The sequence below is a fragment of the Babylonia areolata genome, chromosome 29 (genome assembly GCF_041734735.1).
Source record: "Babylonia areolata isolate BAREFJ2019XMU chromosome 29, ASM4173473v1, whole genome shotgun sequence".
NCBI classification, from domain to species: Eukaryota; Metazoa; Mollusca; class Gastropoda; order Neogastropoda; family Buccinidae; genus Babylonia; species Babylonia areolata.
The window spans coordinates 14,378,488-14,404,074 of NC_134904.1; the positions used below are offsets into that span (position 1 = coordinate 14,378,488).

At 41.5% G+C, this 25,587-nt stretch overlaps 2 protein-coding genes across 2 annotated transcripts in view; both read right to left on the reverse strand.

The window, feature by feature from the left end:
* Positions 1-4,606, reverse strand: part of LOC143302326 (calpain-B-like) — a 28,827-nt gene extending 24,221 nt beyond the window's left edge. The window contains exons 1-3 of the mRNA XM_076616941.1: positions 4,213-4,606; positions 2,056-2,196; positions 52-192 (exon numbers count right to left, since the gene is read on the reverse strand). Of these exons, the coding sequence (XP_076473056.1) occupies positions 52-192; positions 2,056-2,196; positions 4,213-4,422 (492 nt within the window). The 5' untranslated portion in view covers positions 4,423-4,606. The remainder of the gene's footprint in view (positions 1-51; positions 193-2,055; positions 2,197-4,212) is intronic.
* A 1,567-nt stretch (positions 4,607-6,173) lies between these two features.
* On the reverse strand, positions 6,174-24,550 carry LOC143302202 (INO80 complex subunit B-like). The gene is made up of 10 exons (XM_076616766.1): positions 24,496-24,550; positions 22,614-22,704; positions 21,569-21,725; positions 20,751-20,842; positions 17,128-17,303; positions 16,150-16,198; positions 14,163-14,263; positions 12,493-12,549; positions 10,686-10,801; positions 6,174-8,597 (listed from the first exon to the last, which is right to left on the reverse strand). The coding sequence occupies exons 2-10, from the start codon at positions 22,651-22,653 to the stop codon at positions 8,441-8,443; spliced, it is 945 nt and encodes a 314-aa protein (XP_076472881.1). The 5' UTR covers positions 22,654-22,704; positions 24,496-24,550; the 3' UTR covers positions 6,174-8,440.
* Between the last annotated feature and the right edge of the window lie 1,037 nt (positions 24,551-25,587).

Sequence of the window (25,587 nt, forward strand, 5' to 3'; positions counted from 1 at the left end):
TGTAAAACCCCTACCTTTTTCATACAGCTGTCGTGTTGTAAAAACCCCTACCTTTTTCATACAGCTGTCGTGCTGAGAGACGGCGGCACAGGCGGACAGGAACCAGCAGTCTCCCAGAATTCCCTGCTTGATGTCGTCCCTCGTCACCCCGTCCACCATCAGTTCTGGCACCTCCCCTTCAGGAACCAGCTCCTGGGGAGGAGGGAATTTTGATTAGATTAGCTCCCTTTGAAACGGCCAGTTTTCTCCCTTTCTTTCCCCCTGCAAAGACCCCGCCTGAAGTCTTGATTGGCCCAGTCTACAGCTTTTGTCATTAGAAATGCGGTATTCTCTTGTCTTCATCCTCTCTCTTTGGTCTTCGAACCCTCAGTTTATAATGTTTCAGTGATGTCAGCGGCGGTAAAAAATGCTACCTTTGTCGCCTCTTTTGTCATTCGTACAGAGAGACGGGCACAATAGCTGAATGGTTAAAGCATTGGACTTTCAATCTGAGGGTCCCAGGTTCGAATCTTGGTGGCACCTGGTGGGTAAAGGGTGGAGATTTTTCCATTCTCCCAGGTCAACATACGTGCAGACCTGCCAGTGCCTGCACCCCATTCGTGTGTATACGCACGCAGAAGCTCAAATACACACGTTAAAGATCCTGTAATCCATGTCAGCATTCGGTGGGCTATGGAAACAAGAACATATCCAGCATGCACACCCCCCAAAATGGAGTATGGCTGCCCACATGGCAGGCAAATAAACAAAACAGTCATACACGTAAAATGTTAAATGTTACATTTTTGTTTGAGTGTGTAGGTGTACATGCCTGACATCTGATTGAATGACACAGGAAACAAATGATGAGCACCCAATGGCAGCCGTCGGGTCTACCCAGGTAGGCAGCCTGTTGTGTAAATGACTCCGTGTTTGTAAAGCGCTTAGAGCTTGGTCTCCGACCGAGGATAGGCACTATATAAGTATCCATATCAATCAATCAATCAGTTAATGTCCCATCACACATGTGTGGAGCAGTGGCCTAGTGATCACGCGACTGCCTAAGAAGCAAGAGAATCTGAGCGCACAGTTTCGAACCCCACACTCGGCAGTACTTCCACTGGAACTTGAGTGGTGGTCTGGGCGCAAGTCATTCGGATGAGTCGATAAATCGAGATCCCATGTCCATCATGCACTTAGTGCATGTTAAACCACCCATGGCAACAAAAGGGTTGTCTCTGGCAAAACTCTGTAGATATATATCTGAAAAACAAATACACATGCAGGCAAAAATAAAATAAAATAAAATAAAATATATAAAAAAAAGGAGAGAGAAAAATAGGATGGCATTGCACTGTAACGTTGCGCTCTCCCTGTGGAGAGCAGCCCTAATTTCACACAGAAAAATCTGTTGTGACAAACAGTGATACAATACAATACATACTGATGCTTGTAGACAGTTTCTGGGAACCATGAAAAGAAAAAAACAAAACAAAACAAAACAAAAACAACGTTACAGAACAAAAAAAAAGCAAACAAGAACCACAGCAATTCACAGAGAATGGTCAGTACTGAAAGCCTGTAACCTGTGGGTGTTCATCCATTTTGTGTGTTTCACTAACTTTCACTTTCAGTTTCTCAAGGAGGCATCACTGCATTCAGATAAATCCATATAAGCTACACCACATCCGACAGGCAGATGCCTCACCAGCAGCATAACCCAAAGCACTAAGTCAGTGCATGCATACATTTTTGTGTGGATATTTCAACAGAACTTTATCGTCATGGGTTCTCTTTCAGCGAGCCAAGTGCATGTTGCACACAGGACCCTGGCTTATCTCATCCGAATGACTAGAAGCTCAGTTTGATTTTCCAGTCAAACTTGGGAGAAAGAGCTAGGAGAGGGATTTGATCTTTCACCTTCATGAACACTGTACTGGCAGATAAGCCTATTTACCATTATATGTGTGTGTGTGCAGTGTGTGCATGTGTGTGTGCATTGTGTGTATGTGTGTACATGTGCCTTGTGCATATTTTGTGTGTGTGTGAGAGTATATGTGTACATGTGTGTGCTACCTGTGGCCGGCACCAGGTGACGTTCTTGTAGTTCCTGCCCGGGGAGCAGTACAGAGCGCTGTATCCAGGTGGGAAGTCAGGGTCACAGAACAGCTCCCCTTCCTCCAGGGCTGACAGCATTGCCTCCACCTCCTCTGGTGTCTACATGATCATCACACAGTGTGTGTGTGTGTGTGTGTAGGAATGTACATCACACACACACATACACATGCACACACACACACACAAGTTCAAACACATGCGCACACCCACCCACCAAGACACACATTCATCCCACCACCTCTTCCCATCGCACACCCCTCAAACCCCAACACCCAACGCTCGCACACATACTACTCCCCTCCCGCCTCCCACCCCCCGACCCCCACCACCCTGTCTAATATCACTTACCAGTGAAAAGATGTTAAACTAAATAGAGAAAGAAAACACACACAAGCTCAGTTTCAGTTTCTTTCAAACTGGCATTGAAGAATAAAGTTTAGTCGTGACTATGTTGTGCTCTGTTCATTGATCGTAACACAGCAAACATTAGCACATAGTTTCTCTCCACACTTACACACACACACACTCACCTTCCCACCCCTACACACTCTGTCTCTCTCTCACACACACACACATACAGACACACACACGCACACATACAGACACACACACACAGACTTACAGATGTGTATCTGTCTGTGTGTGACTGAAACCTGACTGAACGAGACAGGAAACAAATGATAAGCACCCAAAGGCTGCTCTCAGTTGGCTTTACCCAGGTAGGCAGCCTGTTGTGTAAACGATTTTGTGTTTGTAACGCGCTCAGAACTCGAACTCTCACTGAGGATATGTGCTATATAAGTATCCATAATTCACATCATCATCATCAGGATCATAATGACATCAAAGATATTTCTCCTTGGTCCCTGATCTCCCCTCCATTCCCTTCCCTACCCCGCCCCAACCCCCGTGATGTGAAATATGAATTATGGGTTGGATTTGTGTGTGTGTGTGTGTGTGTGTGTGGACAACTGGCACTGTGAGGCTAATGATATATTCATGTTATGATATCCATATACTATGTAAATGATGACGCTAGAAGTATGGGGAAAAGAAAGTCCATCTTTATATCTTCATGCTTGAAGCAGTGAATTTTGGTCAACAGTTTAGGTTACTACAGAGATGCTTCCACTTGGTATATTATACTATATACATTACACACAGTGACAAACACACACACACACACACACACACACACACACACACACACACACACACAGTGTCTGAGCAATTGCAGATGTCAGTATATAAGACTTAGTTGAGGATTAGCTCTATGTTCATCACAACAGGCGCTTTGACAGTTTGAGACACCATGACTCAGCAGCAATGCATTGTCTCCTCTAGTAGACACCATCATGAAGGCCTTTCGTGGTTCTCTGTGGTCTACTGTCACTGATCCTGTGACACGAACCCAGATGCACACAGCAGCAGCAACAGCAACAGTAGTAGTAGTAGTAGTAGTAGTGGTAGTAACACTTGAGGAAATGGCTATCATAGTTCAGACCTGGTGGCCTGCCTTTAGTCCACTTCAAAACAATTATTGCCCCATCTTTTATCTATTTTTATCTTTTGTTATTTATCTTCTTCTTTTTTTTCTTTTTTTTTAACATCATTAGAATAAATGCACTGTTTTTGGTGGTTTTTTTGGTTTTTTTTGGGTTTTGTTGTTGTTGTTGTTGTTTGTTTGTTTGTTTGTTTTTTTGTTGCTGTTTTTGTATTTGTTGATAAGATTTTTTTTTTTTTAAACAAGTACTGCTGTTTGTAAGTATCTAATATCTTCAAATAAACAGGAAGTGAATCAGGGTATTGTGGAGTTGGGCATGAACAACGCATAAAGGGGTGAAAGCCAAAAATATGTCTATTTCCAACAAAGGTGATTTTATCCACATTGTGAAATAAAATAAAATAAAATAATTTGCTACCAGGTTTTCATACTCCCCCATATCAATGGACAGCCATTCAAACTGAACTTAACACAATTTTAGCTGGGATACTGAACTGGACTTTAAAAAAAAAAAAAACAACTTCAACACTCAAGGTGTTAACTTATAACAATAATATTATTCTCCGAAGACACTCAAGTAGGGTTTTTATTCGACAATGTCGCACGCTTACTGAAATCTTGAGAACATTCTGCTCCTCTTCGTCTCCCTCCTCCTCTATCTGTGCTTTGTTTGTGTTGTTGTTCACAGCCAGTCCACTCTTTCTCCTGCTGACGGGTGCAGCGCTGCCGTTTTGATGTTTGTGTTTAATGTCCCCATTCACAAGGGTCCCGTTTGAAACGGGTTCCTCCACATCCGCAAGCGAGCTACTGCCGCAACCCATGTTTCACTTCAAAATGCAGTTTCCGACACAACCTGCGCACTATCAGTTCTCCACTTGTCATTCTTCGGCCCTACATTTGTTGTGGAGGCTTCGTGGCTCGCGCCCCACCGCGCGTGAAGAATCAGCAAAGCTTTTTTTAATGGCGTGGTAAAGGTAAGTGGTAATCAACTGTTCATTGTTGACATGGTCGACAGGAAGTGGCCAATTATCTTTGACATGCGCGAACAAGTGCGCGCTGCCGATTGTAAGGGAAGTAACTACAAGCCACATGAGATCCAAATGTAGTGTATTCGAGTTATCGACCATTTCTCCTTCTAGGTCTACTCTGAATTGTTTTGTCAATTTTCTCTGTGAAAAGAAGGGGGAAAAAAAAACACAAAAAAATTATGGGCAGATGTTAACCAAACAAGCCTATGCAGGCACAAATATCTTCTAATTTAATAAAAAATGAATGTGTTGTACTGAACATATTATTACATTGCGCGTGTGTTTGTGTACAACATTTGAGAAAGCGCACAAGGCTGATGCCTAGAACTGTAATGTGTTATTGCAGTTTTGTGTAAGTGTGTGTGTGTGTGTTGATTTACATTTGATTGCTCGTTGGTTGTTTTTGTTGGTTGTTTTTTGCTGTTTTTTTTACATTTCATTTTATTCCTTTATCTAATTGCTTACTTATGTTTAGTTATTTCTAGATTTATATGCTTTTTTTCCCCATTAATTTGATGACTTATCAATATATTTGCTCATGTATATTTTGTCCCTCAAGGCCTAAGTGCGTTGTTTTACACCGCTGGTCAGGCATCTGCTTAGGAGATGTGATGTAGTGTATATGGATTTGTCCAAACATTGTGACGCCTCCTTGAGTAACTGAACTACAGTATTTCATTGCATTGTGTTGTATTGCACTGCATTGTAAACGGTTATAATATTGACATACAACTCACTTCATGTGTAAAATTTCTTTTTCAGTAAAACCCCTCTTGCAAGAAAAGAACGCCATCAGCATTCCCTCATCCCACATAAAATAGTCCCCTCCGCAAACACGCTCCATAATGAAACTTACATAAAAGAACCTCACTCCCAGAAATAACAGTTTCTCTGTTTGCAAGTGTGTGTGCATGTGTGTGTGTGTGTGTGTGCGTGCGTGCATGCGTGTCATAAGGTTTCTTTCCTGTCTGTCTGTTGGTCATGCATGTGTGTCATCGCTCTTTGTATGTCTCTCTCCTGTTTCTCTCCGGGTCTCAGTACTCTGTCTTCCAATGTATCTCTTTCTCAATTAATGTAAAGAGTGAGGAAAATCAGAGCACAGTGCCTTTCTACAGGACACAACACCATGCCAAAAACTGAGCATCAAACCCTTATGACTGGTAAACACTGGATCAGAAGTCTTAACTCTCTCCATACAAACGGCGAAAGAGACGTCATTAACAGCGTTTCACCCCAGTTACCACCATTCAAATATTGCAAGCGGAAGGCTCTTATACTGAAGAGGTGAATGTTGACAAAGATACCACAATTCTGACGACGGAAGCTAAAGGTTGGGTCATTGAGACACCCACTGGACATCCGAGGGGTCTGTGTAGAGGAGAAGAGAGGACTGGCCGTACTGAGTGAGTTAATGCCCAACTGAACCTGTCATGGCACTGGATTAATGACAAACTAAAATTTCCATCCCTCTCATCCATCCCTCACCAGCGCATATTCGCATTTTCATCTTCACATCAACAGCAAATCTGACAATACACAGCCAATGTTTCTTCATAGGATTTATTTACAACGGAAAATGTTCACAGTAAACGTCACCGCTGCAAGCACAACAAACATCAGCTTCTTCCATACTTGAACATTGCACACATACAGCCCTCACCAACACAACATGCATGTCAGCTTGTGTGGTGTTACATGTGAAGACCAGGCATCAGAATACCCCCCCCCCCCCCCCCCCCCCAAGTCCAATCCTCTGAAGAAGGCAGAGGTCAAGGGGCTGCCCAGGCCCCAGTGGGGTGAATACTGATCAAGATGGTGCCAACACTTGTTTGCAGGAAGTGCGCAAAAACAGAACAAGACTATAAGAATACCATATAGGGTACCATATGGGTAATTGCGAACGATCCAGTCGAAGCGACCAGTTCAATGTGTGTACTGTAAAAATAATATGTCATATGACAGTAAAACGTAGTTCTTTTGTTTTCGAAAGCTTTCTCCAAGTGGTTGCACCAGGAAAAGTTTGTCTGCTCATTCTTTTCAACGTTCTGTCGACGTTTGAAATGGCAGAGGTGCGTGAGGGTAAATGCGAACGGGCAAGTCTAATTGCGAACGATTGCTTTAGGTACATGTTGACAATTAGAACAGAAGCAGGTCTAGAACTCATTAGACGTAACTTATTATTGGAACATTGCACTAGACTGTTCTATTGTTGGTTTTGATCACACATGCACACAGACATATAAACATACACACCCCACATCGCACACAAACACATCCTTTTGAGAATGCTCAGTAGTTGTGCAGCATCGTTTGCAAATAGACTCACGTCAAAATATCCTATGGTCTGATAGCAAAGGACACTATTTTGCAGATGCCTGTCAAGACTGACGCTCTGATCTGTCACCAATATGCTTTCTTAAATTCTCCCAGCACTGGCAATGAGCATTCAACATATCCAATCAAATCAACTATTTTAAACTTTGTCAAAGTTTGTCCTACAACTTGCTTCCATTCATTTTTGGATTTTGAGAGCACGTTTTTACTTTGGTCGGCAGTGGTGCGCGAAGAGAAGAAAGAGCACGGAAATAGTCAGAAATAGCTGATGTTTGACTGTTTCTTGAAAATGGATATTCATCAAAGTATAAGAAAAAGGCCGAAGCAGACATCAAAATTGTGAAATGCAACCGTTAAGAACGCTTCGAAGTGAGGCGGTATACGAATCGTTCGCAATTAGATGCTGTTGGCAATTACCCATACCTTCCCTATACCTCAAAACAGAACAAGCTGTTCAAGAATACCATTTGAGAATACGATAGCACTCCATTTAAAAAAAAAAAAATAAAAAAAAAAATCAATCCATGGCTGCCTGAGCTGAAACCGCGGCTGGTCTCCCAATCCTCTGAAATTAACAGATCCGTGGACCACTCTGATGCCTGGAAGACACAGTACATGCACATGAAACTTGTCACCTACACACACATCAATGCCTTTGCCAGTCCAACACAGCAGTCACTGTGGCCAGGCCAAAAACAAGTTGACTGACTGACAGTGCCCATGTCAGAGATGTTCAAATACAAAGCTTTAAGTGTACATACACATTCATACACAAACACATTCATACACATACACATTCATAACTTCAGTGGTTGCTAACATACCGTTGCAACTTACTGCATATTGGCACACACACACACACACACAACCATAAATCCCAACCAACCATACACAAAACTACCTCCTCCATTCACCACTCACTCAGAAAATGACCACAAATGTTGTTTTGCCATTGTAAGTATTTCAGTCAACTAGGACTGGCCTGGTGCTTGGACATTATTCCTCAAAGAGATTCAATTTCTTTTCCAGTTAGAGAAAGTGGCCAACAGCATGTTGGTAGAGCCGACACCAAACATGGAACAATGGTGCAGAAAAAATATAGAAAATCTGGATTAGAGAACAAGGAATGAGAATTATAAATCAGTTTTTCAGGGCTATGGAATTTCATCTGTAGGGTATGTGTGCCGACCAGGAAGGAGAGGAGAGAGAAAGAGGCAGGATGTGTGTGTGAACATTATCTTACAGATGCCAGAAATGTTTGCTCATGCCTGTACATTTGCAAAGCTCAGAATGTTAAACCACAAATGGGCAAAAATTCAATCCCCCCCCCCCCCCCCACCCCAGTCTCCGTTTCCTGAAACAAACACATCTCATCTTTGAGAGGTGAGGGAGAGAGGTAGGTTGGCGGGAGGTGTGGGCGGGGAAGGTTGGGGGGTGAGGGTGGGCGGGGAGGGTGACAACAGGGGGGTGGAGATGTCTAAGTGGCCAGCACAGGCACTGCGGCAGCCACTGCACGGGCCAGGTTCTTCTTGTAACACCGCAGACTGCAGAGAGGGACCTTGGTTTGGGAGCAGGCGTACTTCTTGGGGTTGCTGCACCCCTCCACCCCACACTGCATCGCCTGCCGGGGCTCTCTGCACACACACACACACACACACACACACACACACAATAATAATAGTAATTTAATTCATAAAGTGCCTTTCCATGTAAAACATGCTCAATTGTGCTGTACAAAGTAAATACCGACGTTTAAAACGTGCATATGAACACTAAAATGAAAAAAAAAAAGAAGAAGAAAAACTTACATGCACAGCCCTTTACCGTCAGCCAACCAACCACTCAAGCACAAATTTATGCACACACACACACACACACGTACAATCATCACACTCACCATGCATATCACATGAAAAAGCCTAAATGATACAGTATCATACCACAATACTTAAAAACCCTATCATAATGCTTAAAAATATTCCTGATATCACAATAAACAAAAATGATATAATAATAACTGAAAATACACTTTGAACTATTAGCACCAGTCACACACGTCACAATAGAATAAAAATCTACATGTTAATGGACATATGGATGGAGAAATTCTGTTGCACACACAGATCAAAACATGCAGGCATGTGGAAATATTTCGAGACGTTCCGTTGTACGTGCATTACAGAGATTGCAGCCCTGAACAACTTACCCTTAAGGGCTTTAGCCAATGGGTTGTTAAACTCCACCCAGGATGCACATACGCACACACATGTGCATAAAAGCAAGCACTCACACATGCGCACATGAACACACCTATACTAGAACATATGCACACACACACACAAACACACACATATACATAATCAAGTATTAAACACAAATTTATGATTTTGCAAAAACATAAATATGTCATATATCACACACAACAGAATAAAAAATATTTATCTTTTTTTTTTAATTACTTTTTTAATTAATTTATTTTAAATTTATGTATTTACTTTTATTTATTTTGTTATTATTATTTTATTTTCATTTTTTTCTCAAAGCCTGACTAAGCACGTTGGGTTACGCTGCTGGTCAGGCATCTGCTTGGCAGATGTGGTGTAGCGTATATGGATTTGACCGAACGCAGTGACGCCTCCTTGAGAAACTGATACTGATACTCACACACATGTATCTACAAGAGCAAGAGTATATATATCCACACATAATATGTACACTGACATAAACATTAATATCCTATCGCTCATTTGTATGTATCTAGAAAAGCAAGTGTATGTCCACACATTCACTCCCCACCCAGTCCCTTTATCTCCCAGTCTAATATCACTCTTCAGGAGGAAGGTGGTAGAATGGTATCAGTATCAGTATCAACAGCTCAAGGAGGCGTCACTGTATTCGGTCGAATCCATATACGCTACACCACATCTGCCAAGCAGATGCCTGACCAGCAGCGTAACCCAACACGCTTAGTCAGGCCTTGAGAGAAAAAAACAAACAAAAAAAACAACAAATAAATAAATAACAATAAAAATTTTTTAAAATAATAATAAAATAAATTAAGTAAAAATAACAAATTTAAAAAATATTTTCAAAAAAGTAAATAAATAAAAAAATTAAAAAATAAAAAATAAATAATAAAAAAAAAGAAAAAAAAAGTAAAAATAACAATAAAATAAAATAAATAAAGTAAAAAAAATGGTAAAGATACTAATCCGCCAGCACACACCACACTTGGCACGCTGAAAAAAGAACCCTTGGCAACATTGAGTGTTGTCCTCTCGCAAAAGTTTTGAAGAAGAAATCCACTTGGATAGGTACACAAAATACACACGCATGCACTCAAGGCCTGACATAGCAAATGGGTTATGTCGCTGGTCAGGCACCTGCCTAGCAGATCTGGTGTACCGAATATGGATAAATTTGTCTAAATGCACAAACACGTCCTCTAGAACCTGAAACTGGGAAAAGATGTAAAATCGACGAACGACAACACACACATACACACATACTGATGGGGGTAAGCAGGAGTTGTAGAGGTTTCGGGAGGAGGAGGAGGGGAGGTGGGGTGGTGGCGCAAGGGAAGGTGACTATAACTACACAAGACGAAGACACACACACACAGAGTACAGCACAGCGTGTGGGGGATTCGGGGTGGGAGGGGGGAGGCGGGGAGGGGGTAGGGTGTGGCGGGGGGGGGGGGGGGGGGGAGCCCAGGGACTCACGGAGCGATTTGTGCGGGCAGGGGGAAGTGGTGGCCCTGGGGGAAGGACAGGGACACACCCGCCTGGCTGCTGACGTAGCGCACTCGCGGCACGTTGCTCCGCTTGCCCCCGCGACCCTGCACACACACACACACACAAACACACGATGAGCACAACAGCCCAGTGGTTAAAGCGTTGTGACTTTCAGGCAGAGGGTCCCAGGTTTGAATCTCGGTAATGGCGCCTGGTGGGTAAAGAGTGGAGATTTTTTTCCGATCTCCCAGGTCAACATATGTGCAGACCTGATAGTGCCTGAACCCCCTTTGTGTGTATTCGCACGCAGTAGATCAAATATGCACGTTAGAGATGCTGTAATCCATTTCAGCATTTGGTGGGTTATAGAAACAAGAACATACCCAGCATGCGCAGCCCCGAAAACGAAATATGACTGCCTACATTGCGGGGAAAATAAACAAAATGGTCATACACATAAAAAATGTTACATGTCTGTCTGAGTGTGTATGTGTGCGTGCCTCAAATCTGAATGACACAGGAAAAGAATGATGAGCACCCAATGGCAGCCATATGTCGGCTCTACCCAGGCAGGCAGCCTGTTGTGCAAACGACCCCATGTTTGTAAAGCACTTAAAGCTTGGTCTCTGACCTAGGATAGGCACTATATAAGTATCCATATCATCATCATCACGTGCCACATTGTCCCCGCATCCGCACCACACACACTCACACACTTCTGAACACATATGTTTGCAAACACCTGATACACACAAGCGTTCACTCACACTTTATACTTGCATGTTCGCAGTCTTATACATAACATTTATGCATGTGAATATCACAAAAAACAGTATCTGAGAGAAGTCATTCAAACATGCACACTCCCATGACAACTCAGATCATCTTCCGATTCACGGTGGCAACTTGCTCCCCGTGTTAAAACCTGATTCTTTGGTGATTCTTCCTTTTCTCATTCAGCCTCATCTGTCTGGAACAGTTTACCTCATGATCTTCACCACTCTCCCTCGACTGTTGGCCGCCGTTCTTTCTCTGTTTCTGGACCTTGCGATTGGAATGAACTTCCTCTTTCGCTTCGTCAAGTCTCCACACTCAGCTCTTTCAAGTCTGGCCTTAAAACCCATCTCTTCCCAAAATAGCCTCCCTTGCCTGCCCTTCCTTGTCTTTAGTTTCTACAGTTTTAGAGTTATGCATGCGTGTGAATGACTGGTGTGAAAGCGCTTTGATTTGTCTCTGCACAAGATTCAGCGCTATATAAATACCATTATTACTATTATTATTTCAGTCTTTTAACACTGGTCTGAAAACACATCTTTTTAAAATACCTATGCATAGACCTTCCATTCCTTTCCAATAACATTCAGTTATAAGTTGTGTGTGTGTGTGTGTGTGTGTGTGTGTGTGTGTGTGTGTGTGTGTGTGTGTAATCAAGTGATGTAATACATGCAGTCTTTGAATCTATTTTATGCTTTTGTGTATAAAATCAAAATATTTTTTTCTTCTTCCTTTTGTAAGTAAGTGTGTAAGTTAGTGTGTGTGCTTATGTGTGTGTGTGTGTGTGTGTGTCTGTGTGTGTGCTTATGTGTGTGTGTGTGTGTGTCGTGTGTGTGTGTGTTTATTGTAAAGTGCTTTGAGCTCCCTTTAAGTTCAACTAGTAAGGAGGAAAGCGCTCAACAAGCATCCATTATCATTACGGTCATTACCATCATTACTGTTGTGTGAAGAGTACTGTAGACAAAAGAAGAAGAAAAAAGAAGAAAAGAAAAGAGTAAACACTAAGTACTCTGTGGCTTACCTTGGGTCCTTTAGTTTTGGTTTCTTGTTTCTTCAGCAAGCGCTCCAGTGTTTGTTTCTGCACACACATGGTGAAACAGAAATGAAAGGCGTTTCTGCTGGCACAGTGCAGAGACAGAAGCACAAAATGTTTGTTTCTGCATATGTATTGACAGGAAAGAAACACCCAACATCCGATTTTTGCAAAACCAATGTTCTCAGCAAAATCTTGTCTGGGTCAGAGCCCTGAAAAGTCACCAAGAGCATCAGCCATACGCATGAAGCATTCCAGAACTGTCACCTGCACAGAAAACTGAACAAATGTTTTGGCCAAACACAACCTCAGAGCCTCGACTCAAGATAAGAACCTCCGTTCTGGACATCATCACTGACATCAAGCAAAGGGGATGGCGCTGGCTAGGACACGTCCTCAGAATGCCGCCAGCTGGTCTTCCAAGAGCAGCCCTCCAGACAGAAATACTAACACAATGCCAGGAAGCCATGGCACAGAACAGATTAAAAAACAACAACCACCTAAACGAGAATCACTATTCCCGGGGAAAGCTCGGCAGCAAAGACAGGCAGCAGTGAAGATTTCCAGAGGTGGCCTTTCATACCACAGGGCAAGAACTGGATTAACTAATTTACAGGGTTCCCAGGGACTTTAGGGTATGCCATATAAGGACCTTGTAGGGATAATAAGGATAAATTTCCTCATCTTGTAAGGACCTTCACCCATCAAAGACAAATGGAGTGATATTTTGCAAACCGCACATCAACATAACGCCAAATGAATACGCTTAATAGCCAAAAAAAGCGTAAGACAAGACAGAGCGTAACCTTGACAAGATGGTGTGGAGAGCCTTGGCCAAAGGAATGTTTCAGCGCTTATAGCTTTTAGAGGCATTTGATCAATACTTATCTTTTTGAACCTTTATCAGCCAGTCCCTATATTTCTTCCTCTTTTTGCCAATGATCCTGAAACACACACTTCCTTGGCATTTCAACTGACTTGAGCCGACGTGAACAAGCACTAATAATGGTGGATGCAGATAAAACTCCCCTGGACCAGCACTATATGAGACCACTGCAGTAAAAAGTACGGTGGTTCACAAATCCAGCAAAAATCGATGGAGAATTGACAATTTTATCAGTTTAAGCAAACCTTCGTTTTCATACTTCTAAAATCCGTAACCAGTTCAGTTAAGAACGCCAACTGTACCAAGCAAGAATAAACGAAATTAGAATAGTGTGTTGGCATGAGAATACTCGTACCTGGTCCACAGGGGAAGTAATGAGTGGTAATGAGTGGGAAGTAATGAGTGTTCCACAGGGGAAGTAATGAGTGGTAATGAGTGGGAAGTAATGAGTGTTCCACAGGGGAAGTAATGAGTGGTAATGAGTGGGAAGTAATGAGTGTTCCACAGGGGAAGTAATGAGTAGTAATGAGTGGGAAGTAATGAGTGTTCCACAGGGGAAGTAATGAGTAGTAATGAGTGGGAAGTAATGAGTGTTCCACAGGGGAAGTAATGAGTAGTAATGAGTGGGAAGTAATGAGTGTTCCACAGGGGAAGTAATGAGTAATAAGAAGTAGGTACAAGTTAACTCAAACCTGGGGAAGACTGAGTTAATCATAGTGTCGATTGTTGCGACATGTAAAAGACTGATTCCTCCTCACACAAAACACCTCACCTTGTCTTTTTCTCTCTTCTCGTGGGCCTGCTGTCTGCGCTTCTTGGCACGCTGCTGTCGTCTTTGCTTCTGTTCCTCTGTCAGTTCCACTGTCTTGTACCCTGGGGGCAGAACGCATCCACACATTGTGCTGAACCGCATGGCGGCAGGGCAGTATTGACACACATCCACATATGTGGAGTGATGGCCTAGAGGTATTGCGTCCGCCTAGGAAGCGAGAGAATCAGAGCGCGCTGGTTCGAATCACTGCTCAGCCGCTGATATTTTCTCCCCCTCCACTGGACTTTGAGTGGTGGTCTGGACGCTAGTCATTCAGATGAGACGATAAACCAAGGTCCCGTGTGCAGCATGCACTTAGCACACATAAAAGAACCCACGGCAACAAAGAGGTTGTTCCTGGCAAAATTTTGTAGCAAAATCCACTTCCATAGGAAAAACAAATAAAACTGCTCATGGAAAAAAATACAAAAAATATGGGTGGCGTTGTAGTGTAGTGACATGCTCTCCCTGGAGAGAGCAGCCAAAATTTCATACTGAGAAATCTGTTGTGATAAAAAGAAATACAAATACAACAAATAGAAACACATCGCATTCATAAGCAATATATGTGGTGATGGTATCAACGTACATCTACACACATTGCAATGACCAGTAATGTATGTAGTGACAGTATCGAAACACATCCACACACATTATTGCATGGGACTAGTTATTTTATGTGGTGATGCTATCCATACACATCAACACATTGCATATGACTAGCAATATATGATATGATGACAACATTGACATACATCCACACACGTTGCTGTGTGTAGTAACATAATTATAAGATGTGCTGACAATATCAATATACATTGCAAACTGTGGTGATATAATTATAAGATGTGCTGACAGTATCAACACACATTGCACTGTGTCACAGTATAATTATAAGATATGCTGACAGTATCAATACACAATGCAGTATGATAATAAACGCTGGGGAGAGCTGGACAGTACAAAGTCTTCAGAAGAAGCCCCCCTCAGTCAAGTGTTTCGGCCCTGAACTCCTTACACTCTAAAGGGGCCAGGCCACACCCAGGTCATGACTCCTGTGTGCCCTTGTATTGCTGCCTTTTATCAGTACACATTGCAGTGTGTAATGATATGATTATAAGATGGGCTGACAGTATCAACACACATTGCAGTGTGTGATAATACAATTACATGTGTTGACAGCATCAACACACATTGCAGTGTACAGTAATTTATGATGTGGTGACAGCATCAACACACATTGCAGTGTGCAGTAATTTATGATGTGGTGACAGCATCAACACACACCACAGTGTGCAGTAATTTATGATGTGGTGACAGCATCAACACACACACACACAGTGTGCAGTAATTTATGATGTGGTGACAGCATCAAGACACAGCACAGTGTGCAGTAATTTATGATGTGGTGACAGCATCAACACACATTGCAGTGTACAGATTGCAGTGTACAGTAATTTATGATGTGGTTACAGCATCAACACACACTGCAATGTGCAGTAATTTATGATGTGGTGACAGCATCAACACACATTGCAGTGTGCAGTAATTTATGATGTGGTGACAGCATCAACACACACTGCAGTGTGCAGTACGATGTGGTTACAGCATCAACACACACCCACACGTACTGAAGTGAGAAACTGCTCACAGTAACAGTTTCAGTAGCTCAAGGAGGCGTCACTGCGTTCGGACAAATCCATATACGCTACACCACATCTGCCAAGCAGATGCCTGACCAGCAGCGTAACCCAACGCGCTTAGTCAGGCCTTGAGAAAAAAACAACAACAGCTCCTCGTCGTCAGAGCTGGAGTCCTTCACCTTGGTCTCTGTCGTGGTGCTGTTGCCCTGGGGGGTCATCGACACTGAGGCCGCTGCCGCAGAGAGGCGTTTGGTTTATTTACTCCAAACAGCAGTGACTGACAATAACAAAGAGTAATGATTTACCTGATGGCAGCTGCTGTAATTCCACTTGATGACCATGAAGCAAGGCTCGCTGAAACACAGCACATGCACACAACACACACACACACACACACACACAGAGGAACACACACACACACACACACATTATTATCATACAAACTGCACCAAACAAAATTCTGTACTTTTTCCAGACCAGACCCAAAATTTTCCATACCAAACTGAAACACAAAGCCAAACGGAATAAAAAAACATGTCTGCAACACCGCTGACAAAGGAGACTGGTGGATATCAGGTACAGATGTTCAATTTCCATCACTTTTTCTTGTCTGTTTTTTTTTGTTGTGTTTTTTTTATATTATTTTTTTTTTATGCATAAACCTCTTTCTTGAATGGTACTGGTTTTATAAAAAAAAAAAAAAAAAAAATTTGAAGGCATTTCCAGACCCTGAATGGTAAAAGGAAATTTTCTATCTAAATTTACGTTTAAATAACATACTTACCGTGACCCAACTAGTGCAGACTCCGGCAGGGGTCTGACATTCCTGTCCTGTGCAAACTACTATCCGCCTATGCGGAGAAAACGAAACTACGGCCGATAACCTCCCGGAAGTAGGTAACCTCCCCTAAAACATATCTTACATTTTTCCAAGACTTTTTTTTGTTTTTTTGTAAGCACCTAAAAGAAGCTGTCAGTCAGCTCTACCCAGGTCAGCAGACTGTTGAACAAATGACTCAATGTTTGTAAAGCGCTTCAAGTTTGGTGTGTGAACAAAGATAGACCCAACAGAAGTCTAAACAATAGTAACATTAATAATAATGATGATAATAATACACCCTGGAAATGGTTATCTCATTTTTCCAAGACTGGTGGTGAGGAAGGGGGGGGCGGGGGGGGGGTCCTTGGCGTGGGGGATCTCTCTGTAGTCGTCCTGTGTCCCCCACCTCATTATGATTATCATTATAATTATTACCATCATCATCATCATCATCATACCCTACCTGCCTGGTGGTGAGGAGGGCGGGGTCCTTGGCCTTGGGGATCTCCCCATAGTCATCCAGCGTCCCGGCCTCCAGGGCGTCTAGCCATTTCTTCTCCTCGTCGTCAGAGCTGGAGTCCTTCACCTTGGTCTCTGTTGTGGTGCTGCTGCCCTGGGGGGTCATCGACACCGAGGCCGCTGCCGCACAGAGGTGTTTGGTTTATTTATTCCATCTTTTTCACCTGTGATTCTTCTTCTTCTTCTGTGTTCACTCGTATGCACACGAGTGGGCTTTTACGTGTATGACCGTTTTTACCCCGCCATGTAGGCAGCCATACTCCGTTTTCAGGGGTGTGCATGCTGGGTATGTTCTTGTTTCCAAAACCCACCAAATGCTGACATGGATTTCAGGATCTTTAACGTGCGTATTTGATCTTCTGCTTGCATATACACATGAAGGGGGTTCAGGCACTAGCAGGTCTGCACATATGTTGACCTGGGAGATTGTAAAAATCTCCACCCTTTACCCACCAGGCGCCGTCACCGTGATTCGAACCCGGGACCCTCAGACTGAAAGTCCAACGCTTTGACCACTCGGCTATTGCGCCCGTCGCCTGTGATTAAGTTATAGCCCTGCCCACAACACTGAGTCACAGGTCAGTGCTGCACAGGAGCGTTTTCGTTATCTACTGAATAATATAGCTGTCTTTGTTGTTTACACTTTGTTAGCGGTTCAAGTCTGGTGTGTGACTAAAGCCCATCTGTGTTGCTTATACTTTGTGTTATGGCCCATCTGTGCTGAATATACTTTGTTATGGCCCATTTTTGTTGCTTACACTTTGTTACAGCCGATCTTTGTTGCTTACGCTTTGTTATGGGCAATTTCTATTGCTTGTACTTTGTCACAGCCCATTGTTGTTGCTTATACTTTGTTATAGCCCATCGTTGTTGTTTATACTTTGTCACAGCCCATCATTCTTTATACTTTGTTATAACCCATTGTTGTTGTTTATACTTTGTCACTGCCCATCGTTGTTGCTTATACTTTGTTATAGCCCATCGTTGTTGTTTACACTTTGTCACAGCCCATCGTTCTTTATACTTTGTTATAGCCCATCGTTCTTTATTCTTTGTTATAGCCGTGCCCACCATACAGGGGCCAGATCAGGACTGAAGAAACTGTCAATGACAGTCCCATAGAACCTGAAGAAACGTCACCGTGCAACGTGTAATGTTTCCACTGTGGTGTCTGCACCGCACCATAATTCGATTTGATTTGACCATGTAACATGTAGAGTTTCTTACACTATTTTCGGTGCAGGTTTAGATCCCGTCTTCATACAACCATTGGGGTAGTGATTTTATATTCACCATGTCAAGGTCTTGAGGGGGTGGGGGAGGGGAATGGGGGTGGGTACATGCTGGGTAGTTTCTTGTTTCGATAACCCACTGAACGCCGACATGGATTACGGGATCTTAATGTGCGTATACACATGAAGGTGGTACAGGCATTAGCAGATCTGCACATCTGTTGGACCTTGGAGATCAGCAAAATCTCCACAAGGTGCCTTGCAGAAAAACCTCCACCCTGTACCCACAAGGCACCTTGCAGAAAAATCTCCACCCTTTACCCACAAGGCACCTTACAGAAAAATCTCCACCCTTTACCCACAAGGTGCCTTGCAGAAAAACCTCCATCCTCTACCCACAAGGTGCCTTGCAGAAAAATCTCCATCCTCTACCCACTAGGTGACTTGCAGAAAAACCTCCACCCTTTACCCACAAAGTGCCTTGCAGAAAAACCTCCACCCTTTACCCACAAGGTGCCTTGCAGAAAAATGTCCACCCTTTACCCACAAGGCGCCTTGCAGAAAAATGTCCACCCTTTACCCACTAGGCGTCTTGCAGAAAAATCTCCACACTTTACCCACAAGGCACCTTGCAGAAAAATCTCCACCCTTTACCCACAAGACACCTTGCAGAAAAACCTCCACCCTTTACCCACAAAGTGCCTTGCAGAAAAACCTCCACCCTGTACCCACAAGGTGCCTTGCAGAAAAACCTTCATTCTACCCACAAAGTGCCTTGCAGAAAAATCTCCATCCTCTACCCACTAGGTGACTTGCAGAAAAACCTCCACCCTTTACCCACAAGGTGCCTTGACCGGGATTCAAACCTGGGACCATCAGATTGAGGAGAGTCCAACATTCTAAGTTAGCCTAACGGTCGCACCTGTCAACATTCCACTCTCACAGACAAACAAAAACATCCACAGACAAACAAAAATTACGCTGCTGGTCAGGCATCTGCTTGGCAGATGTGGTGTACCGTATATGGATTTGTCCAAATGCAGTGACGCCTCCTTGAGCTACTGAAACTAAAACTGACACACAACCAGACACAACTTGTATATATATGACTCTTATTCTTGTTGCTGATAGTCCAGTGTATGTATGATATTCAGTTGTGTTCGACAATGCATCAAAACAGAAGAGGAAGTAACTGCTGTCCAGACTATCTGGGCTAGATGCTCAAAATGAATAACATACGATGAAAAATAGATACACAGACCTGTAGAACAATATTTTGTGATCTCTACCTCAAGGAATTGATAATATATTCTATTCAACCTTTATTAAAATGACAGAATTTAAAAGGTAAAAAATTCTCCCTGTCCCAATTTGAGTATGCAATACATACCAAATATGTCACTCTTACACAAGTGTAACCCCCCAACTCCCATCCCGGCATGTGGCTTTCCACTTTTGTTCCAATGGAGAGTCATACACTGACTGATACACATATATGAGCCTTGAAAATATTTATCCACTACTGGAATGACAAACAGCTCATCAACTAGACATTTCTTTACACCGTCTCACCTGAACGAGCTTGACTCACTAATTAACTTGCTGATCCCATCCCCCTTTCCAACCCCTTGTAAGTATTTACGATTTACCTGCTTTTACTTTTTTTTAAATTAATACATTTCATAGCTATTGAGCACTGTACTATTCTTCTCCATGTGTTTTGACATTTTGAGTGTCTCTGTGGGAAGATATGTGGTTTATATTTTCAGTTGCAATGTTGTTGTTATAAAAGGTTCAGTGAAGAATAATGGTTTGGTTTCATCCCTCAATGTTTCTTTTTTCATCTTTTTTTCTTTCTTCCTTGAACAACACACACTTCAAAAAAAAAAAAAAACACTGGTGTATAGACTTGTGTACAGACATGCATGAACTATATCATTTCAGATTTTGAATTTGTATTCTATCATTACACAGGTTCACATTTCTTGTGCTGCATTATAAATTTGATTGTTATGGAAATGCCAAATGATGGATAGCATTACAATTGCTTCTTTAAATTGTCAAAAAAAACACACCAAAAAACAAAAAAAAGGCTATCTGGGCAAGAATTTGATTATAGTGGAGAACGTCTTACCCAAGTTACATCCCCACTCGCTCAGCCAAGAGGGTTTTAGGACAGTCGGCACTGGGATTGTTCCCCAAAGACCAACCATCCCCCCAGGCCGCAACACTAAGAGCCAGTGCAATTCTGCCCCCTAGTTTGAGAGCATCAGTCCTTCACAAAAGACTAAACTGTAAATGATTTCGTATTGCAACGGAGAAACCAGAAACTTACAGTCCCATGACAAGTCGTCTGTGACGTTGATGATGGGGTCGTCCTGAGCATCGTCAAAGCTGGAGTGGGAGGCATGTTCTATGGTCGTCACACTGTAACATCCAGCACTGTGGATCTCACACACACAGTCTTCAGCATGTGTATGGCTCACACATACGTCAATAATATAAATTGTTCCATTATACATACACACACATGTATCTATCATTCTCTCATATGTATATAGGCCCAAATATATATATACATATAGTATATATATATCTACACACCCACACACACACACACAATATATATATATATATATATATATAGAGAGAGAGAGAGAGAGAGAGAGAGAGAATCAATTAATTAAAATCTAAATAACATAATTAAATGATATCCCACCTTCCCCTTCCCCAATTTATCACAGATAACCTTTCCCTCATTTCAAGCTTGTTACAAATGATAGCATATTCCAATATTCAGTGTTGCTTGTACTGGGGTTTAGTTGAATATAAAAAGTATTCATCAAATACCCTGGTGATAGGAAATGTGACCGACATATCAACATCATAAATGACACACACACAAAAATGGGTGGCGCTGTAGTGTAGCGACACGTTCTCCCTGGGGAGAGCAGCCCGAATTTCGCACAGAGAAATCTGTTGTGATTTAAAGAAATACAAATACAAATACAAATGCATGCATAGGAATGAACATGGGAGTTGCAGCCCACAAACGAAAAAAAAAAAAAAAAAAAAATCTCTGAAGTAAACCCTCAAACAATATGAGAAAAAACTGAAGCCAGTCCAGCAGACAGACAAGAGAAGGAAGCGTACTTTTTGGTGCCCAGGGTCTCCCCACCAATCTTCAGCTTCAGCTTGAAGGAGGTTTTGGGGGAGGTCATGTCTGGCATTGCACTGTCATCGCAGTCCTCAAAGTCCTGGCGCTTGTGCTTGTGCTTCTTCTTGTGTTTCTTGTGCTTCTTGGGAGTTGCTGACAACAGTGGCAGTATGTGTCATGTATGTATACATCACAGTGAATCAGTGCCAAACATTCACATATACTTTTTAACACTTATTTTGCCATTTCCACACTGTGAAAACATTATCAAGTATGTAAATATTCCTCACAAAAAATAAAAAGAAACATACATTGATAAACCATTATCAAGCAAGAAATGTTTCACACAAACATGAAAAGGTATTTTCAACAATAGCACCTTTTAACATCCAGACATGTATAATTTCTACAAAATTCTATTCTGCTTGACATTAAAGTAGTTACTGATAGCCTAGTACATTCAGTATAAATACAAAAAAAAAAATCTGAAAACTTTTTTTCTTATATTTTTTCAGAAGTTGGTTTATGTAACGGTTTACAAGGCAGTTTCCTAAATAATCATTACTAAGCAATAATAACAAGAAAGAATGTATGTGGTTTTATGCTATTATTCGGGAAGGACATCGGTTTGATCTAAATCTCTTAACACTATCTTGAACTTTCTGTTCAATGGCATCTTTTGCAGTATCAAGGAAGAAAAAAGAATAAAAGTTTCTGTATAAATCATTAAATGCAAGTTGTTTTCAAGTCCTCAAATGACAAGAACTTTTATGCTTTGAAGTGAAGAAAATATTTCCCTAAGGTGTTCTGGAATCAAAATGTGTCCAGAAATTGAAAAATACACACCAGCACACCATTAGAAGTCCTGTTAAGTGTTATATATGGTTCACATGTCATGTCATTTACTAAGTTTCATATCTTAAGATTTGGTGACTGAGAGCACATAAAATGATAAGGGTAATGATTAAAACAGTAAACATTTACACTTCACTTTAATCTACTATAAAAAAAAAATAAAAAAAAATCAAAAAAAAAAATCACCATCATCATCTGCAAACTGGTCGTCTTTCTTCTTGCCCATGTCGCTTTCTTTACAGAGTGTGATTCACCAGAGCTTCTTCAAACTGTCTGTCTGCAAAAGAGGAACAGGCAGCATTAAAATAACTAAATAAATGGGTTAAAATTCATATTCATATAAAAAGTTTTTTTCATTTACTATCAAAATTCAAACTGTAAGCTGCAAATGTTTCCCTCAACTTTGATTCCTACTATAACCTCAAATGTACAATCATAATGAACAGTTAAAAACTTAAACTAAAGAAGCAATCACTTCAGTATTGATAATTTCAACAACAACAACAACAAAAAAAAGAAAAAAAAAGAATTCAACAAGAAAACAATTATCTATAAGTAAAAAATATTCTTTTTTAGTCAGCAAGATCCAAACACAAACTACACATCAACTAACACTGCCAGTAACAGTGTTTTCAGAAGAAAAAATAAAGACCTGTTTCAATAGCAACTGTTGTGCATTTTGGAGTATCCCAGATAAAGAGATACTTTGACCACTTCTTTTTTTCCCCCTCAAGGTCTGACTAAACGCATTGGGTTCCACTGCTGGTCAGGCATCTCTTTAGCAGATGTGGTGTGGTATATATGGATTTGTCCGAACGCGGTGATGCCTCCTTGAGTTACTGAACTGAACTGAACCTCAAAGGGTCATTTCTTTATAATTCTGAATCAAATTCAGTCACTTCAGTTCTACAAGTCATCTTGCAGTATTACAGAAAACTGATATCAATGTGTAAGTTTTCATCTTTTACAGCATGGTATTCTTTATAATGGGAATACAATTCTAGTTATGTACAGTCTAAATCATATGAACAAAACTGCAACCAGTTTGATATTATTTTTTAATTAAGAACTAAAGAAGCTTACTCATGACCATTATAAGAAATGCTTTCTGTTTGGGCTAATACCCATAAAAAATTTTTTTTTTAAAACTTTACACAGTGTATTAACAACTTCGGGAGTCTGCATAGGACAAGTGTTTCTTCATCAGTTTATGTTTCAATGTGTCCACTTTTGGGCCTCATACTTCTGTCCAATCTGTGCATAAGTGAAAAAAAAAAATTCAAGTGTTCAAAAGCAGCAAGTGGAGCCATTTGAATTCTACGTCGGAAAGAAAACCATTTATCAGGCCTGATATAGTAATAATATATCTTGATAGAGGTAATGTTCAACTTTAGAATACTAAACTCAGGGGGGCTGTTTAGACGAAAAACAAAGGCTGTTTTAGGCTCACCTCGATGCGCTGAGTTGAATGGAACCCTCAGCTAAGCTCTAGGACCACTCCTTTCCCATGAAACTGCGACAAATACACAGTTAGCTGAGTACTCCTTCCCCACCTGCACGCCATTTTGACTGCTGATCACGTGGGTGATCAGCAGTCAAAATGGCTTGCAGGTGGTTGCTCTGGCTATGATCGGCTGAGCTTACTGTGTATAAAATTGTCGCAGTTTCATGGGAAAGTAGTGGTCGTACAGCTTAGCTGAGGGTTCCATTCAACTTAGCGCATCGAGGTGAGCCTAAGACACCCTTTGTTTTTCGTCTAAACAGCCCCCCTGAGTTTAGTATTCTAAATTTGAACATTACCCTTGATAGAATAATAGAGCTTACTTCCAGGCTCATCTGACAGCTGAGGTTGAAATATTTCGGAAAAGCGTCAATTTCAACAGAAAAGAACTTTGAGAATAGTGGACATTGCCGACTTTCATTTCATGGAAATACCTTCTTTATTTCTCTTATCTTGGAACACATGAGACCTTTTGTTACGTCTAATTTTGATTTTTTTTTTCTCCAAAACTGAAAAGATTGAACAGGAGACTGGAGAGGAAAGATTGTTAGAAAGATATTTTGTTACCTGTCCCTCTGGCTGTCGTCGAGAAAACACAACCACATTGGAGTTATTATGTCTTAAGAGTGATCTACCCTTGTTTTTATGCTCCACTGCAGTATAGTACTTTACCATAAGGATCTTACACGAACTGGCACGAAAAAAAAGTACATGAGCACAAATAAATGGATACATCATTTAATTAATGAATAAATAAACAAACATATCAATCAATCAAATAACCAATTTAAACGAATAACATAAAAAGGTAAGCAGATAGATAATGAAACGAAATATAATGCAAGACGGAAAAGAAATGAATAAAATAAAAATACAAGAATGATAATAACAAATAAATAAACTGACGAATAAACACTGAATAAAATTAATGTAAATAAACATACACACACACACACACACACACACACACAGTGACACTGTGACACACAGGCTGACAGGTCACAGCGGGCCGGCACACACACACACACACACACACACACACACACACACACACACACACTTCTTACTTCTGACACACCGGCGTCACACACACAGACAGACACACACAGACAGAGAGAGAGAGAGAGAGAGAGAGAGAGAGAGAGAGAGAGAGAGAGAGAGACTCAGCACGTGATTTTCGTTTATTGTGATATAAGGAGGGACCATTGCATTGCTGCTTGAAGGAGAGAGACAGAGAGACAGACAGAGAGAGCTGGTCTCTTCGCTCCGTGGGAGCCGTGACTGATGTTGACTCGTGCAATTCTGGACGATCATGTGTAAGGGATTGTGTCTCAGTAAATCATGTCAGCCCTGTCCACACTTCAGTGTTGTCAGACTTTTTTGACTCACTTGTGTAAACAAAGTGAGTCTATGTTTTAACCCGGTGTTCGGTTGTCTGTGTGTGTGTGTGTGTGTGTGTGTGTGTGTGTGTGTGTGTGTGTCCGTGGTAAACTTTAACATTGACATTTTCTCTGCAAATACTTTGTCAGTTGACACCAAATTAGGCATAAAAATAGGAAAAATTCAGTTCTTTCCAGTCATCTTGTTTAAAACAATATTGCGCCTCTGGGATGGGCACAAAAAAAATAATAAATGAAGCCTAATTATATGCAAACTGCA